This window comes from Pieris napi, chromosome 23 (genome assembly GCF_905475465.1).
Source record: "Pieris napi chromosome 23, ilPieNapi1.2, whole genome shotgun sequence".
NCBI lineage: Eukaryota > Metazoa > Arthropoda > Insecta > Lepidoptera > Pieridae > Pieris > Pieris napi.
Genome location: NC_062256.1, coordinates 409,915 through 426,616, shown reverse-complemented (window position 1 = coordinate 426,616; position 16,702 = coordinate 409,915). Strand labels below are relative to the sequence as shown.

The following is a 16,702-nucleotide window of genomic DNA, read 5'->3' as shown; positions in this document are numbered from 1 at the left end:
CACGAAAATGAAGCTTTCGAAAATCTTATGCCAGTGTATCCAAGCTTTCGTACCAGAGCTATGTGACGGGTCGATATCACATCTTTCAGGGCGAAAGCTTCATCCATGTTGCTTTTTATTTAGCTTATTAAATTGAAATAAGACAAAACCTTTAAAGAATATAAGGTTTTAATAAGCTAAATTAAAAGTAAATTATTTTGGTTACATTTTGATACATTGACAAAAGTTAGTATCTAAACAGATTGACAATGTCATCAGTTTATAATAGTATCATGTAAGAAGTTTACATCAAAGAAATTTACATCATTTACGCAGAAGCAAATAAAGTGTATGATCCAGTTTCAAAATCTTTTGCTGATATAGTTAAGTTTTCAAACATCCAGAATACTCCTAATTCTCCTGTCCCACATGTATCGCCTTCCTCTCCTTCGATTCCGTCGTATAGTAGATCTTATAAGAAAACAATATTTGCTAAACCAACATCCCCCAAACTAAAACGACTGGGGTATAACAAAACAGAACGAGAACACATCAATTTGATAAAGGACTACTACGCTCCAGCTCCTTCTTACGGGGTCGCTTTAATAAACAGTCACCTTAACAATAATGAAATAATGTTCTCAATCTCTAATATAATGCAACTTGTGACTAAAATTAAAGCCACTTCTAACTCTGACAACAACGTAACCGAACAACGTCGCCCAACGATTGCTTCCTCAACTCAATTAAAATCCTCTAATGCGTCACGAACGCGATCAAATAATCCAGTGGAATTGCAGAAGCGCTATCTGCAATAAAAATGATTTAATCCATTTGCATAATAAATTTGAACCATTTGTCTCAAATCTGTAGGAAACATGGCTTTGCCCGGAATTGACTTTTCGAATTCCAGGTTATGGTTTTCTCCGACAGGACAGACGACGGCAATGGCGGTGTTGCCATAGTCATTAAAAATAATCTCCCCTATTCCTTATTTCCACTTCCCTCATTTGGAGATGACTTATCAGTCATTGCTGCTATTGTAAATAAAATTTGTATAGTGTCTATTTATTTTTCTCGTCCTAATGTAAATATTTTTACGTCAAAATTTAATGCGGATATGATGTAGATTATTTAAATCACATCATGTTTGTTTGTCCTCGACGCGACCGGTTGACTCTTCTCGAAGGTCTCATTTCCCATCAAATTCCTTTCCCTTCATCCATATCATGTTTACTTTCAACATTGGAGCCACATGTATGTAAACTTTTAGCAGCTTTTATCTTAAGTAATAATATAAAAATTTAGACAATATGAACGTAAATATATGTAAATATGTTTCCTTACACTCCTTTTGTATGTAGATTTATAAGAATTGTTTTTTTTTTATTTTATAGATTAATTATTTTCTATTCCTAAATTCCTTTCCAGCCGATAATTTTATGTTTTTACCCGTTTCCCTGTTTTTGACCCTGGGCCACAATGCACAAACCGTGCGGGCCATTAAAAAAAAAAAAAAAAAGTGTGAGGACTGCCGACTGAGTGTGATAAGTTTTTTATTAGTGTCAATATATTAGTGCACTATGATACTATTTTAATTAAACTAGAATTATTAAACATCCGTGCTGTCAATTCCAAAGTGAGAGCTATAGTTTGCAGGTAACATTTTAATTACCTACTACTAAACAGATTTCACGCGTTGAATTTACCACAGGACTTACATTTTGATACATAATTTAAATTATAAGAATTACTATTGAAGTCCTAAGTAAAGCTAAACTCTGTAATTATTACTATAAAGCTTTAACTCTAAATTAGTTTTTTTTAGTGTAATAGTCAAGAAAGGGCACACCATTCTTTAGGTAAATATTTTATTTAACTGTTGGGAAGAACATTCCTTTGCTCTCTGGTATGTTTTTCCTGAGATAAGTGAAATCTATCAAATATAACAGTTTCAGATCATGTCATCAGACATAGATATTGAGGAGCATGATGTATTAGAGCATCCCTCTATCAAGAAGATATTTCCTGACCTGTCATGGTTAAAAACAGAATTTTATAGTCTGGATGATGAAGGTATATTTCCACAAAATAAATATATATTTTTTAAATAACATTATAGTATATAATTTCAAAGGCTGTATTTTTAAATATATTCGGGGGCAAAACATAAATATAAATTCATACTTTTTACCTATGTTGATTAATTATAAATTGAACCAAACTATTGATTGCCTCAGCTATTTGCTATTAAAACAAACAACACATTCCTATAATTAATTGTAACTTGTGAAATTTATGGAATACTTTAGATTGTTAATAAATTAATAAATCTGTCTGAATTTTTGATTGCGAGAACACAACTCAAAAAATGATAAACAATTTCTGCAACTGTTAAATAATTTGGTTTATATCTAATAAAAATTTATTTTGTAAATCATAATTAAATTTAATGAATAATACCTAATAAAGGTGAGTTTTTAAATTATTAATCTATTTTTATATTTCTATTTAAGAATCAACGGTGTTTAAAAACGTTAGAATAGAAGCCACTTCAGAATCTAAATGCATTGAAGAGTTTGGTCAGCGAAATGGTAATTATAATCTTGAAATATTTTAAATATTAAACACCAAAATGCATTCATAGCTTATTATTTGGGTCAATCAACATTTATTTGTATGTCAGAAAACTGACCTTGTTGCTGACCGATTATAGAATTTATATTTATAAGTGGTTAAATTGTATTAACATCCCTATTATTAAAAGTGCTCTCATTTTTTTTGCAATTTATCCGTTATTGATTAACCAACCAATGGACAACTGTCCAAACACAACAACAATTTTCGACAGTATTACAGATTGTCCCTAAACAACAGTGCAGCGCAAAACTCAATAAAAAGAAAAAGCACGATTAGTCAATATCAATAAACCAAAATTATTTATAAGAATCAAAATTAACAAGAAAACATGTGGAGTGCTTATTTCCTTTGCTCAAAATATGATTTTTTTACATTTTATTTTTGTCCCATACAATCTTGAAGTCACCCGGACAACCGTATATTACTTGAGAACTAAAACATAGATGACCTTGGCACGTAGCTGGCGACAAGCCGAATACTATCCGATCACTACCTATCGCCATTTTGATTTCGCCACCGACACGTCGTCAATCGGCCGAGTTTTGTTTCAAAGTGTGGGTGCGTTTATTGTCAGTCTATCGGACCAACATCAGATATAAGTAAGTAATTGATATTTTACTATAAATAATTATGCTGCAAATTCTGTTTTATCTATACATATTTAAATCTGACGATAAGCCAAATTACAAAAGCGCATTAGTAGGCAGATCAAATTTGTGCAATAGCCACGGACTGTTGTAGGACAGTTTGGTTGTCTGTGGGAAATATAACGCAAAAGGATTTCTAAAACATTTAGATATTATTAATGAATTTTATTTTTAGAGAATGGGATTGTCGGAGAAAGAAAAGTCAAGACGGTATAGAGAGAGACTTAAAGCAGACCCAGAAAAATTGGCTGAACGAAAGAGAAAGAAAAGGGAAAGTTATCATAAAAACAAAATGTTGATTTCAAACGTGAAACCCGAGGAACAAGAAAATTGCTAAAGTATTTGGAAATTGCGTAAACAAGAACAGAGAAAACGAAAAAAGCAGTTTGTAATACACTTAGATACACCTCCATCTATTTTGCAGGAAATTTATATACCCTAAGAAGAATGTGAACCTACTCCGCCTGGTTCATGTTGCAATCTAGACGTAAAGAAAGAGAAAAAAAAAATTGTGCGTGTAGTCCCTCGTAATGTAGAAATGAAAATAGTAAGCATTCACTGTCGCTCTGTCTCTTTCTTTTCCCCCTCCCCAGGAGCGTTAAACGTTTAACGCAACTTTGTTGGAAGTCGCATTAAAAGTATCACTTCAAAGAAGTTTGACATTTCTTTTTACTTTTTAAAATACAACTGGTTCATGGAACTTTTACAGATTAATAGAACAATTCAAAATAAATTGCTGTTTTAATGAAAATTTGCGTTGCGTATAAAACAATAGTTGTCCAGGGGATAAATTAAGCAATAAATGTATATCATTTAATAATAAAAATTAACTGGTTATTTTAATCTTTAATGTTTACATTGTTTATATTCATATAAAGTTTGTGGCCCAGAAGACAGATTGAACATGGTTCGTTAGAAAGTACTATATTTTTATTAATTAGCTGTGCTTTCTGTAAGAAATTTCAACCTAACACATTTAAAAGTTGATTGACCACTTTATACTTTGATTATTTTATTTTTAATATTAATTTAAAAGATATCTAAGATATAATATTTACACCATCAAATATTTCAGACCCAGTACAAGATAGTGAAGACCTAATCGTTTTGGATGATGTACAATGTCCCGAGGTTGAAGAAATAAATGGTATGTTTGGTATATAAGATGTGAACAAGTCAAGATACATAAATATGATATCGTAATATCTACTTAGTATTTTGTTTTTTTATCTGTCCTTTTTTATTTTATTCTTTAACATTTATATATTTATTACCAACTAAAGAACAGTATATCTTAACAGTTATTACCACCAATGCCACTTGTTCAATTATTAAAAGACAAGTATTTTAATAATGGCAATTATTATTTAAAAAAATATAGCTAGGCGAATGCAAAATATTTAAAACTTAATTATAGTTAATTTATAAAACATAAACAAATTTCAATGTTACTTTTGCGAATTTGCTTAGCGATTGCAGCAACTTCATTGTCCCTAGGGACCACAAATAAGATTTGTTTCCGCTGTCTTTAACAGTAGAACACTACGAATTCTCCGAAAAACTTATAACGTAATAGGTAAGCCGTGATAGGTCTGGCTTCTAGCTTATGATATCTAATCATAACTAACACAAACAACGTTATATATACATTAAAGGATAGAAAAATAAATACTATTAAGCCATTGATATCAAAAACCGTGTAAATTTATTCTGAATGCGTTCCTGAGTGCTGCGTCTCATGTTGCCCACACTGCCGAATCCCTCAAGACCCCTCATTGATATTTCCTTTCTGAGTGCTACTTCTGATACATTGTAGGCATATTGAAAAGAAGACTCATTGCGGCACATTTATTGATAATCAATTCCAGCTTATTGATTTGACTCCACTCCCGAACCAAGAAAGCAAACAACTAAAGAACAGCTACTTGGTCTAGCTCGTTTCCGTAAGTTTATGTTTCTAGCGCCTGGAGATGTTTAAATTCGGAGATATATTATCCAGTTCTTCACCGAGCGATATAATATGTATAATGTAAAGTAGCTTCATCTAAAAATCTAATATAGGTATATCTCTTGAGGGAAGAATTAGAAATTGAACTATTCTTGAATAGTCAAAAAATAGACTTTTTGTGCATAACAGAGCACTGGCTAAAAAAATATGAAGTTTTGTTTAATTTTTGTAACCACAGGGTTGGTAGTGTGTTTTGCAGAGAAAATGCAATTCATGGTGGCTCATTAATCCTAATAAGTAAAAAACTTAAATGCAAAGAAAGAAAGGATATTATCAGCCTCTCTGTAGAACTAACTATTGAAATCTCCTGTGTGGAACTGGAGCAATTCATTGTTGTATGTCTATATTGTCCTCCATCAGCTGTCTATAATAATGTTGAAAATGTATTAGAGGAGATATTGTGTAAATTAGTAAAGTGTAATAAAGGGCTAATTGTGTGTGGGGACTTTAATGTCAATTTACTTTGTCATTCTAATTCAAGTGTACGCATACTTAGTCTTTTTCGTTCATACAATTTAATAAATCAATTTCATTCACCCACAAGAATAACAGCTAGCACCGCAACTTGTATAGATAACATATATAGTGACATAGCCCCTTTGAATGTTTGTATTTTCAATAGATTTAAATCTGATCACACTGGTCAATGGTTTGAATTCCAATTAAGGAAACAAAAAACATGTAAAAAGAAGAAAATTGTGATAACTCCTATTACAAATGACCGTTTGGACAGATTTAGAGAAGCATTGGTCTATAGAATGCCATTTCTGTGTGGCAACTCATCCCCTAATAATTTATACAATACTTTTTTTGGATCATTTATTGATGAATTCAAGAAAGTATTTACTCAAAAGACTTTATTGGTCTCTGAGAAAACAAGTTTCTGTGACTGGGCAAATGAGGAGTTACACAGGAAAAGGTTAAAATTATATGAAATCTATGACGAAATGCAATATAACACTAGTGTGGAATTTAGGGAATATGTTAGGTTGTATTCAAATAATTTCAAAAAAGATTGCAAAACTGCAAAGTCTCAATATTTAAGTTCAAAAATAAAAAAAAAAACATGGATAAAGTAAAAGCTACCTGGAAAATAATAAATGAAGAATCAGGTAAAACGTCTGACAAACGAACTGATTATATGTTAAAAGTTAAAGGGAAGTTAATAAAATCTGACCCAGAGGTAGCTTCTTCTTTTGAAGAGTTCTTTACAAATGTACCACTAAATACGACCAAGTCCCTAGATTCTTCACCTGCTGCTGCGATCTCATTGCTAGAAAAATGTGTACCTGAATGTAATATTAAATTTCAGTTTAAACATATAACTTGTAATGATATCGTTAAAACTTTTAAGCTTATTAATTTAAAAAAAAGTAAAGATATATGGGGTATGTCAACAGTCATTTTAAATTCCGTTATTAATGTAATAAGCTCTGAATTGTCTATAATTTTTAACAGCTGTATCGATTGTGGAGTCTTTCCGGACGAAATGAAATTAAGTAAGATTACACCGTTGTTCAAGGCAGGTAGTGAGTCTGATCCGTCAAACTTCAGACCTGTTTCCGTGCTCCCTGCGTTGAGCAAAGTTTTTGAAAAGATAATGCTAGACCAGCTTTCTTTACATTTTAATAAAAATAAACTCTTACATAATAAACAGTATGGTTTCACTAAGGGTCGCTCCACAATCGATGCCGGTGTGAAGTTGATTTCGGACATATTTAACGCCTGGGAAGAATCATATGATGGAGTCGGCGTCTTTTGTGACCTGTCAAAGGCCTTTGACTGTGTTCATCCTGATATACTCGTTGGAAAGCTTCAACACTATGGCGTTGATGGCAAAGCTTCCAGCCTGATGAATTCATATTTAAAGGGAAGGATCCAAAGAGTTCATGTCAATGGAGTCACCTCTCCGGGTTCGCAGGTATCAATGGGCGTCCCCCAAGGATCGATTCTCGGGCCTTTCTTATTTCTGATTTACATAAATGACCTCCCATTCTTTGTCAACGAAGTTCATGAGATGGTATTGTTTGCTGATGACACTTCACTTCTATTTAAAGTGAATAGGAATAACGTATTATTGGACGATGTAAACAATTCTATCTCTCGTATAGTTAACTGGTTTAATGTAAATAACTTATTGCTTAATGAGAATAAAACAAAATGTATTAGATTTACAACTACTAGCGTAAAGCGAGATATTGGTAACCTGAAAATTAAGGACAGTGAACTAAACTTTGTTGACAAAACTGTTTTTCTAGGCATAACAATAGATAGTAAACTCCAATGGGGCCCACACATAGAGACTCTTTCGAATAGGCTGAGCTCTGCAGCATATGCAGTAAAGAAAATCCGACAGTTTACTGATGAGGACACGGCTAAAATTGTGTATCATAGCTACTTTCATAGCGTTATGTCGTACGGCATTTTATTGTGGGGTGCTGCTGCAGAGGTTCAATCCATATTTGTGCTGCAGAAGCGGGCTGTTCGGGGTATTTGTTGTGTTTCTCCGAGGGAGTCGGTACGGAATAAGTTTAAGGAATTAAATATTATGACACTATCTGGTCAATATATTCTTGAAGCCTTGTTGTATGTCCAAAAAAAATATAAACGATTTTAAAACAAATGGTGACTTTCACCAGTATAATACGCGAAATAGAACTAATTTGAGTGTACGACCAACCAGGCTCCAAAAGATAAACCACTCCTTATATGGAAATTGTATTCGTTTTTACAACAAACTCCCAAGCGCAATTAGAGAATTATCACTAAATAAATTCAAAGTCCTCGTTAAACGAAAATTAATCAACAAAGCTTTTTATAAATTTGAGGACTACTTAAATGATCCTAATCCTTGGGATTGAATTGCTCCAGTTCAAACAATTTGTATGACAATACTTGGCGATTAAAAAGAGTGGCGGAAAGTTTCTTGCCAGTTCTTCTTACCCGCTCTACGCCCTTGACTTGCGAACTGGTAGTAAATGTAAATTTACGATTAATTTAACTTGACTATTCAAAAGTGTACTTGGTTACCTACTTGAATAAAGATATTTTGAGTTTGAGTTTGAAGATATTGGTATTTCTTGAAATTTTTGTTATATTTCAGAATTATCACTTGAGACGGACATACGGACACGGAATGTAGACACGGAACCAATAATTGTAGAAGATGAAGAATGTGAAGATGCAATTGAAACAAATGGTAATTATTGCAAAATACTTGTTAGTCTAGAGGTGATAATTCCTCCGTCAGCAAACAACAACGAAAAACATTTTCTGTGTTTTTCTAGCATGTGATGAAAGATGAAGAAAGTAAAAATATTTTTTCCTTCCAGATCCAATAATCCATGAAATTCTTGATTCTGAGTGTTCTGACGATATTGACGATAAACAAGACTCCTTATTAACTAAAAACACGATTGTTCTCGGCTCAAACATCCCAAATAAAATGATAATCGGCTCAAACGTCCCACAAAAAGTCGTTGGCTGTAACAATCCAGAATACAGCGGTTCAAATATCACTAAAACCAGTCTCGTCTCTGAATTTGGGATCGAAAGAGATCCATTCTCCGCAAAGGTCATATTGAAGGATTGGGGATATATTTTGAAAAAACACCCATTTTATTGTGACGAATGTTTGATTCTGCTTCCTACTCAATCCGCTTCAAACGCCCACAATGCGTCCGAACATTCCCTCTTAGTGCCCATAGAAGAAGTAGAAGTCGTGACGCACGACTCACAAACGGGAGATTTAGGACTGATTATCCAAAAATGCCCGATTTGTAGTTATATTTTCAAGACGCATCGCAATTATCTCGCACATATAGAAAGCAAACATGACACGATCAAATTAGAGCCAATTCATGAAGTTTTTCATGGAAATTGCATGATGTGTTCGGATAAACATTTTAAAACGGTCAACACTTACTGTAAACATATAACTAATTGTCATAGTAAGGTTTATCATACAATATACTCGCATATCGAGCCAAGAAGTACGACAAATGTTGACGATACAATTTTAAGTAGCCCTAATAAAGCTCGGAAAAGTACGGCAAAGTTCGACAGAATTAACATAGCAAGAAAGAGCACAACGAAACCGGGCGAAGAGTACAAAAACGTAGCTCTCAAAAGCACGGCTAAACATTCAAAAAATATCGCTCTGAAAAGTACATCAAAACCGATACAACCGAGACGCATAGCGGTCAAAAGTACGTCTAAAAGCGAAAGCAAGACAAGCTATTCGAGACAATCTAATGAACACATAGAACATCCAAAATTAAATTACATTTGTCCAATCTGTGGGACTTACTACCGACACATTTGGCAATATGTCACCCATTGCAATACCGAACACCAAGCCGTATACTTGTCTCCCAAAAGACTCCGTTTCACGGGTTCATGCGAGTGCGGCTTCAAGACTACGGTAATAAAACACTTAAATGCTCACATAACCAAAAAACACAAAAAACTTTTTAAGAAAATTGCGACGAACCTTCAGGAATATTACTGCCTCGAGTGTGACATTACGTTTGCGACGCTCAACTCTTATAACATTCATAAAATTAAACACAGTCACAAAGTTAAAGCAGAAAGCAGATGTGACCGAAAAAGTCACCAAATGGAAGATTTCTTACAGTTTAAGGATACAGAAACGATATCGGAGCCAAAAGACGTTGGAGACGAGCAGAAAGTTTTAGAATTAACCGAAAATAACTTTCTGTATTATTGTCACGAGTGCAAGTCGTACGATCCTGCCAAACATGCGGATTACCACATAACAAGTGTGTGCCTACAAAACAAAAGTTTTCGTATTTGCCGATTCTGTGGTCTACGATTTTCTCACGAAAGTTTTGCCGACCATATTTTGGGGCATCAGAATAATAGCTTTGATCTCAATAGTATAAAATTCATAGATATACATACCGGAGAAGTTATGAATCCAAAAATTCCCGATTGGAATAAGTTTGCGGGTGATTCCACAGTCAAACACTCCGGAGAAAAGCGCAAACGGGAAAGTTTAAATGAAAAAACTGTGTACTGCGAAGAATGCCAAGAAAATTATTACGAGCTTGCCTACAAGATACATCTGCAGTATCACGAAACCACTAATACTAATTATATTGACGCTGAGATCATGCAGAAGTATCTAACCATGCAGTCTCTCTGGAACCTCGTTTATCTTTGTCAATGCTGCAATATCACTTTTGACAATTACGACCTGGCCGTCGAACATAGCCAAGATCATATAGTAAAAAACCAAAAAACGCCAAGTGACAACTACACTAAATGCACTAAATGCAATCTTATGTTCGATAAACAATCCTTCGAGAGACATAAAAATCTTCACAACGGCGCGGAAATAGATGAGAACTCTTTTTGCGTGCTTTCGTTTAATTTTGAAGATTTACTCTCGGAGTCGTGGGATAATGTATTTAAAGTGATAAGTGATGAGCAAAAATCGCATATATTGTCCAAAAGTGTTTACAATTGCTACAGAAATTTACGACTCGAGTTGAATTACGATGGGCCGTCAACGCATACGCTCTATAAGTGCGCTGTCTGCGATGCCATCGTTGAGAAAGAGCATCTTCTTGATCACGCATCCAGCACAGACGTGTGCAAAAACCAGGATAAATTTTCCTGTTCCTCGTGCGAACTAGCGTTCATAACACGAGAGTCTCTCGATGACCACGAATTGCACCACTTACCAGATACCAAAACCAGGATAATTTTATTTAATAAACCAAAGCACTTCTCGCTCAACGTCCGCTTGATCCAACAGTCCAGAATTTCTAATTCATCTGATAGAAACAGCAAATCCAAATCCACGGCCATCTTTTATAAATGTCTCCATTGTGAAGCCGGCATTCAACATTTGATGAATATTAAAACACATAATTGTTCATTAAGTAAAACATACACGAAATGTGATCGTTGTGGGTTGAAATACCGTCCCACGGCGTTGAACAGGCACATTTTGCTTCACAAGAAGTGGGACAAATTCTACATAGCCCCTTTCAAAAACGGTAACCTCGTTTGGCAAGGTAAAACTAAATTGCTGAGACTCTATAAATGCAAGAAATGCAAAATGTGCACCCATAAAAAGCTTTCTGCCCATACCTGTAGACCTGAGAATTCCCGTGCGTGTAGCTCGTGTGGTTTACAATTTTCACAAAAGTCATTTAAAAAACATATGGAGCTGCACGCGAAAGCTCCGAAATTGGCACGAAATAACCTTCATATAATACAATACACTCCGGATTTAGCGTCGTTCGACTATGAGCCGACATCGCACGAAACAGAGAAATCCATATCTGAAGAATCGTCGAATGCTAAACCAGTGACACACAAACAAAAGGAGCCAATGGAAGATAACCCAATGTCACGCTTTCTATATAAATGCACTTGTGGCCTCTTGTTTTTGAAATGGAACCAACTTCGAGACCACGTAAAGAAGTGCAGCGATGACTTTAAACCAACCCAGTGTAAATGTGGGCTCCAATTCCACATTTTATCCCTACGAGACCACTTGAACGTTCATTTGAATTGCTCCTCTATAAAGAACTATCTCGTCGCGCGCGTCAATGTCGGCAAAGCTGCGATTGCAAAGGCCCGGAAAAATTGGCTCTGGTATTGCACAGTGTGTAGAACGTATTACAATGATATCAAGAACCTCAACTGCCATTTCAAAGGAAACGAGCCCGGCCCGAGTGAACGCTGCTCAATTTGTAGAATAACAATATCCAGTTCCAGTTTTGAAGATCACATGGAACTGCACAACGAAGATAACGAATTTAACCACAAACAGCTTCATAAACTGTCTTTGAGGATGATCGCCACAGATGCCCTCAAGACGCCAGTTACGAAAAGGACTCCAACCTTATATCAATGTAAAAAATGCGATGTACATTTTATTACTCCACAACAGCTACAGAGTCACTTAGACGAACTTCGTCATGATATCGAAAACAGAATTCAGTGTAACATTTGCCATTATTTCTTTGCTACGAATATCCTACGGGCGCATAAGATAACCCACCATTATAAGAAAAGATACAAACGAGACGACTTTGTCATCCAAACAATAGAAATCGCTGACGAGGAAGACATTGACAGCAACAAGTCGGAGATAAATGAAAGCCGGAAGAACCGTGGTCAGCCGACTGAGCCGAAACATCACGACTTTGCGAAAACTCCAGAATATATCAAGAGAGCAGTTTACAAATCGATTGGGATGGAACCAATGGAGGCTTTGAAAGTACTGCACAAGTGTGGCACATGTCACTTGTACTTTATGGTGAAAAATACCATATATAGTCATCTAACTCGACACTCGAAGACCAGTAAAAGAAGGCAATCGAGCTACACCTGCTCGATCTGCGGACTGGAATTCAGCTCTCGGAGTCTCAGCCGCCATATATTTGTTCATCATAAGACGTTGAACTTGCAAGTACAAGATTTCGAAATACGCGTTTACACTTCTCCAGAAACTTTCACAATTACACGAATTAAATCTAATAAAAAACAATCCAAGAAGCGAAAAATTTTATCTGATAGAGTGGAACGAGCTAAGAAAATTAAATACGTCCCTTCTCCTCCAAAGCCTGAAGCCGTCGCTGCTTCGCAACCGACGGTCTCTAACGTCGCCGCTTCGCAACCGACGGTCTCTAACGTCGCCGCTTCGCAACTGACGGTCTCTAACGTCGCTCATCTCGAAAACGCGTCCCAAATCTTCAAATGTGCGGAATGCAACGTGTTCTTTACAAACTATGTAATGTGCTACGACCATACCTTGAATCATAAGCCATTAGATAATACTGAGTATATCAGCTGTAAGCTGTGCGATTTTCAACTCTTGTGCGAATGCCTAGGTGTGCATATGAAGGGCCACAGAGAAGGCACGTTCAACATAGACGAGTTGCAAGTAAAGGAGTTTCAGCCGGGAGAGGGAGTTCCGTCGATTAAGACATATTTGGCTCGGGATTCATTGGAAGCCAACGTGATAAGTACAACCACTAATTGCAGCTAGTAGTCATTTAATAAGGCTTGAAGTAAAATTTGTTAAGTTTTTTTATAAAAGTGTAAGAGGTTTAAGCCTCAGTTTATGTGTAAAAACGTTCTAAACCCACCATTACATAAAATATGTTTATTTTATAAACTACCTCACTCTAAAGTCAACAATTCTCGAAAATTATTTTCATACAACCATATTCAAAAACCATATAAAAAAAATTGCTTTCATTTGATAAATATATTGTACTAGTATAACAATAATAATCATTGTTACCTTTTATTTTTACTAAGGGTCGATTCGACCAAACAAGAGTAAATCTTAATCTTAGAATAAATCGTCAGTTAATCGAGAGTAAATCAATTTTACGTTTTACCAACTACAAATTCTAAGAATAGTGGGCTTATTCGGGAATTGCTACTATACCGCCGTTTCGCACGGAATAACAACTATTCCTAGAATAGTTTAATGGCGTCAGTCAGTCCAATCAGCTGATTTCTGTCATTTCACAAAAATGTATTCTGTGTTTTAATTTCAAGTCAACTCAACGCACTAAATTAATAGTCTGGCATTGTATATTGAAACGTTTAAACAATTTATTATTTATTTATTTATTTTTAGTTTTTTTATTTTGTATAAAATTAGAATGAAATTCAACTAGGCTCAACAGAAGTTCCTTTTTAGACGAAAGCCTCAAACAAACAACAAATAAAAACTTTTTGTTGTCGTTTGACACCTGTTAAAAGCTACTTTTTCACACTATAATACGGCAAAATCGAGTTGACATGATGTATGCTCTTACACTGTCCGTTATAGAACAACATTTATTTGCCGAGTTTTATTTTCGTTCACCATTCTCTTGCTATTCGCGTATTGTTATTCCTAGCGCAATTATACTATCGATTACGTGGACAAACGACTATGGATTTACTCCAGATTAAAATCATGGAATAAATTATTCTTGGTACAGTTACTCGTGTATAAATTGAAGTTTGGTCGAATCGACCCTAAGTAAGTTAGTCCGCGCCCGAGGCACTGCCAGCAATTGCGACCACTTACCTCGCCGTGTGTGCTTATTTGGCACACGCAGCCCCAGTCTTTCCAACATTTCCGCATTATAGATTTTACCTCTAAGGATCTTAAAAAAATATAACGTGATAGTAAGGTCCCTCCTTACCTCTAACTTTTTGTATCCAACCATGCCCAAGACAAACAAAGTTGGATACATTATTGGGTAAAATGGGTACACTCCATACAACCTCATGTATATATATTTTTTTTTAATTCTTAATCCATCTGCAATCAGCCTCTTGGCTTTTATCAGATTTTATGGGAAATGATGGCAATTAGGGAACGCAAATCCAATAATTTTTATTCCCTCCGTAATTTGTAAGCTGTCAGACTGCGGCAAGTTTCGCCCTTTTTAGCCGATACAAACTGTCCGTCGTTTCCAAGAGGCCCGAAGCTAGGGGGTTGACGTGTTGCTGAAGTCTCATTTTGTATCGCACGGTTGATCTTTTAATGTCTTCCTCGACAGTGGCAATTCCCAAATATTTATGGACTTCAGTATTTCGTGTAAACCAACCATCATATTTTGCAGTGTTTTGTTTTGTAGCCGCTGCAGGATTTCGATATTAGAGCGGCCTGCTGACCCCCAGAGCTGTATCCCATAGAACCATATTGGTTTTATTACAGTTTTGTAGATGAGAAGTTTATTGTCCAAACTGAGTGTGGCATTTCTACCTAATAGCCAGTTCATGCTACGAAGCCTACCTTAGGATACAATAGCATGCTCCTTCTTGGCTTTTATATGGTCTTGCCAAGTCAGGCGTTTGTCCAGGTGCATGCCCAAATATTTTGCTGTAGTCCGTTTTGGCAAAACAGCTCCCTCCAGAGTCACCGGTGAGCACTACACTCATGTATATGTATCTCATACATTTATTTTGAATACGCTCCACCATATATTTTTTCTTGTGGGGCCCAAATCATAGAGTTACATTGCAAGTGGCTCCTAACAAGTGCATTATACAATGCCATTACCGCTTTTATATTTGAAAAATCTTTGGCCATACGCAAAATAAACCCTAAATTCCTATAAGCTTTTCTACAAATGGTTTTTATGTATCCCGAAAATTTAATTCCACGTTTAAATGAACGATTTTTCCAGCACCAATTTACTACCCGATCAATATCCTGCTGTAATCGTAGACAATCCTCCGCGCTATTAATCGGCCGTGATAATTTAAGATCATCCGCGAACATCAAACATTTTGCCTCTTCTACTACCCCTGGTAGATCATTTATCATTAACAAAAATTCTAAAGGTCCTAAATTGCTCCCCTGTGTCACGCCAGACCAAGTGTAATTTTTTTTTGTTGTATCTGCTTTATGGCAATCTGCTATCCAGCAATAAGCCACTTGTTTGTTTGATTTTACTCAGTTCATGTTATCCTCAACAGCCATACTCGACATAGAGCCACGACTCTCTTGATGTTAAGAGGTAAATCTTTTATATAGGCTCGGTACGTCCCTTCTTTTTAGCCGCTTATGCTGAAGACCGCCTTCTCCGCTCAGAGCGTGTGCCAGTTTATTTACGGGAGGTCAGCTTCTCTTGGTATTTTAGGCTGTTTTGAGCTATTTCCTGTCGAACTGTTTTTAGGCCGAGGTCGAGGTATATGTACCATGTAGGAATCTCTCCAAGATATCTATGTTACTGTTGCTGACTGTTCCCCACAGTTGTATCCCGTAAGTCCAGATTGGTTTTAAGGTAGTTTTATACACTAGCATCTTGCTGTTAGGATTAAGTTGTGATTTGCGTCACAGTAACCAGTTCAGTGGCCGCAGCCTTCCATCCAGTTGTTTGCGCTTTGTTCAAATATGTTTTTGCCATGTAAGTTTCCTGTCTAGGTGCATGCCCAAGTATTTTGCGTTATTTTCTTGAGGGATAACTTTGCAGTTTAGCGTTACCGGAGGACATGTTTCTCTCCTAAGAGTAAACGTTACATGTACCGATTTGCTCTCGTTGGCTTTAATTCTCCAATGCTTCAGCCACCTCTCAACTTCTATCAGGTGGTTTTGCAACTGTGATGATGCCGTTTCTGGGTTGCTATGAGCCGACAGAAGCGCCGTATCATCAGCGTATGTCGCAGTCGTGGTGTAGTTAGTTGTTGGGATGTCTGCTGTAAAAATGAGGTATAGTATAGGGCCCAATATACTGCCCTGATTTTAATTCGTGTACTTCTGAGAGATCATCGCCGTACTTCACTTGGTAGCATCTTTTCTCTAAGTAGGATTTCAATATTAGGAATAGACAATGTGGAAGATGCTTCTTTAGCTTGAACAGGAGGCCGTCATGCCATACCTTATCAAACGCTTGGCTGATATCCAGAAAGACTGCAGAGCAATATAATTTGTTTT

At 35.8% G+C, this 16,702-nt stretch overlaps 1 protein-coding gene across 9 annotated transcripts; it reads left to right on the top strand.

Annotated features, from left to right (window-relative positions):
• Positions 1 to 1,503: 1,503 nt before the first annotated feature.
• Positions 1,504 to 13,484, top strand: LOC125061393 (zinc finger protein 91-like). Of its 9 annotated transcripts, none has more exons than XM_047666828.1 (8): positions 1,512 to 1,638; positions 1,808 to 1,841; positions 1,932 to 2,055; positions 2,496 to 2,573; positions 4,342 to 4,413; positions 8,378 to 8,473; positions 8,607 to 12,885; positions 12,946 to 13,484. In XM_047666828.1, the coding sequence occupies exons 3-8, from the start codon at positions 1,941 to 1,943 to the stop codon at positions 13,301 to 13,303; spliced, it is 4,998 nt and encodes a 1,665-aa protein (XP_047522784.1). In that variant the 5' UTR covers positions 1,512 to 1,638; positions 1,808 to 1,841; positions 1,932 to 1,940; the 3' UTR covers positions 13,304 to 13,484. The 9 variants fall into 9 exon arrangements, with proteins under 9 accessions (XP_047522779.1, XP_047522784.1, XP_047522783.1 ...); XM_047666827.1 differs by having other exon boundaries at positions 12,916 to 13,484; XM_047666825.1 differs by having other exon boundaries at positions 1,816 to 1,841; positions 8,607 to 13,484.
• Positions 13,485 to 16,702: the final 3,218 nt, after the last annotated feature.

Coding starts and splice junctions, on each gene's coding strand:
- LOC125061393 (XM_047666823.1), top strand. CDS start 1,941: ATGTCATCAGACATAGATATTGAGGAGCATGATGTATTAGAGCATCCC. Junction 2,056..2,495: donor TTATAGTCTGGATGATGAAG/GTATATTTCCAC, acceptor TTTCTATTTAAG/AATCAACGGTGTTTAAAAAC. Junction 4,414..8,377: donor CGAGGTTGAAGAAATAAATG/GTATGTTTGGTA, acceptor GTTATATTTCAG/AATTATCACTTGAGACGGAC.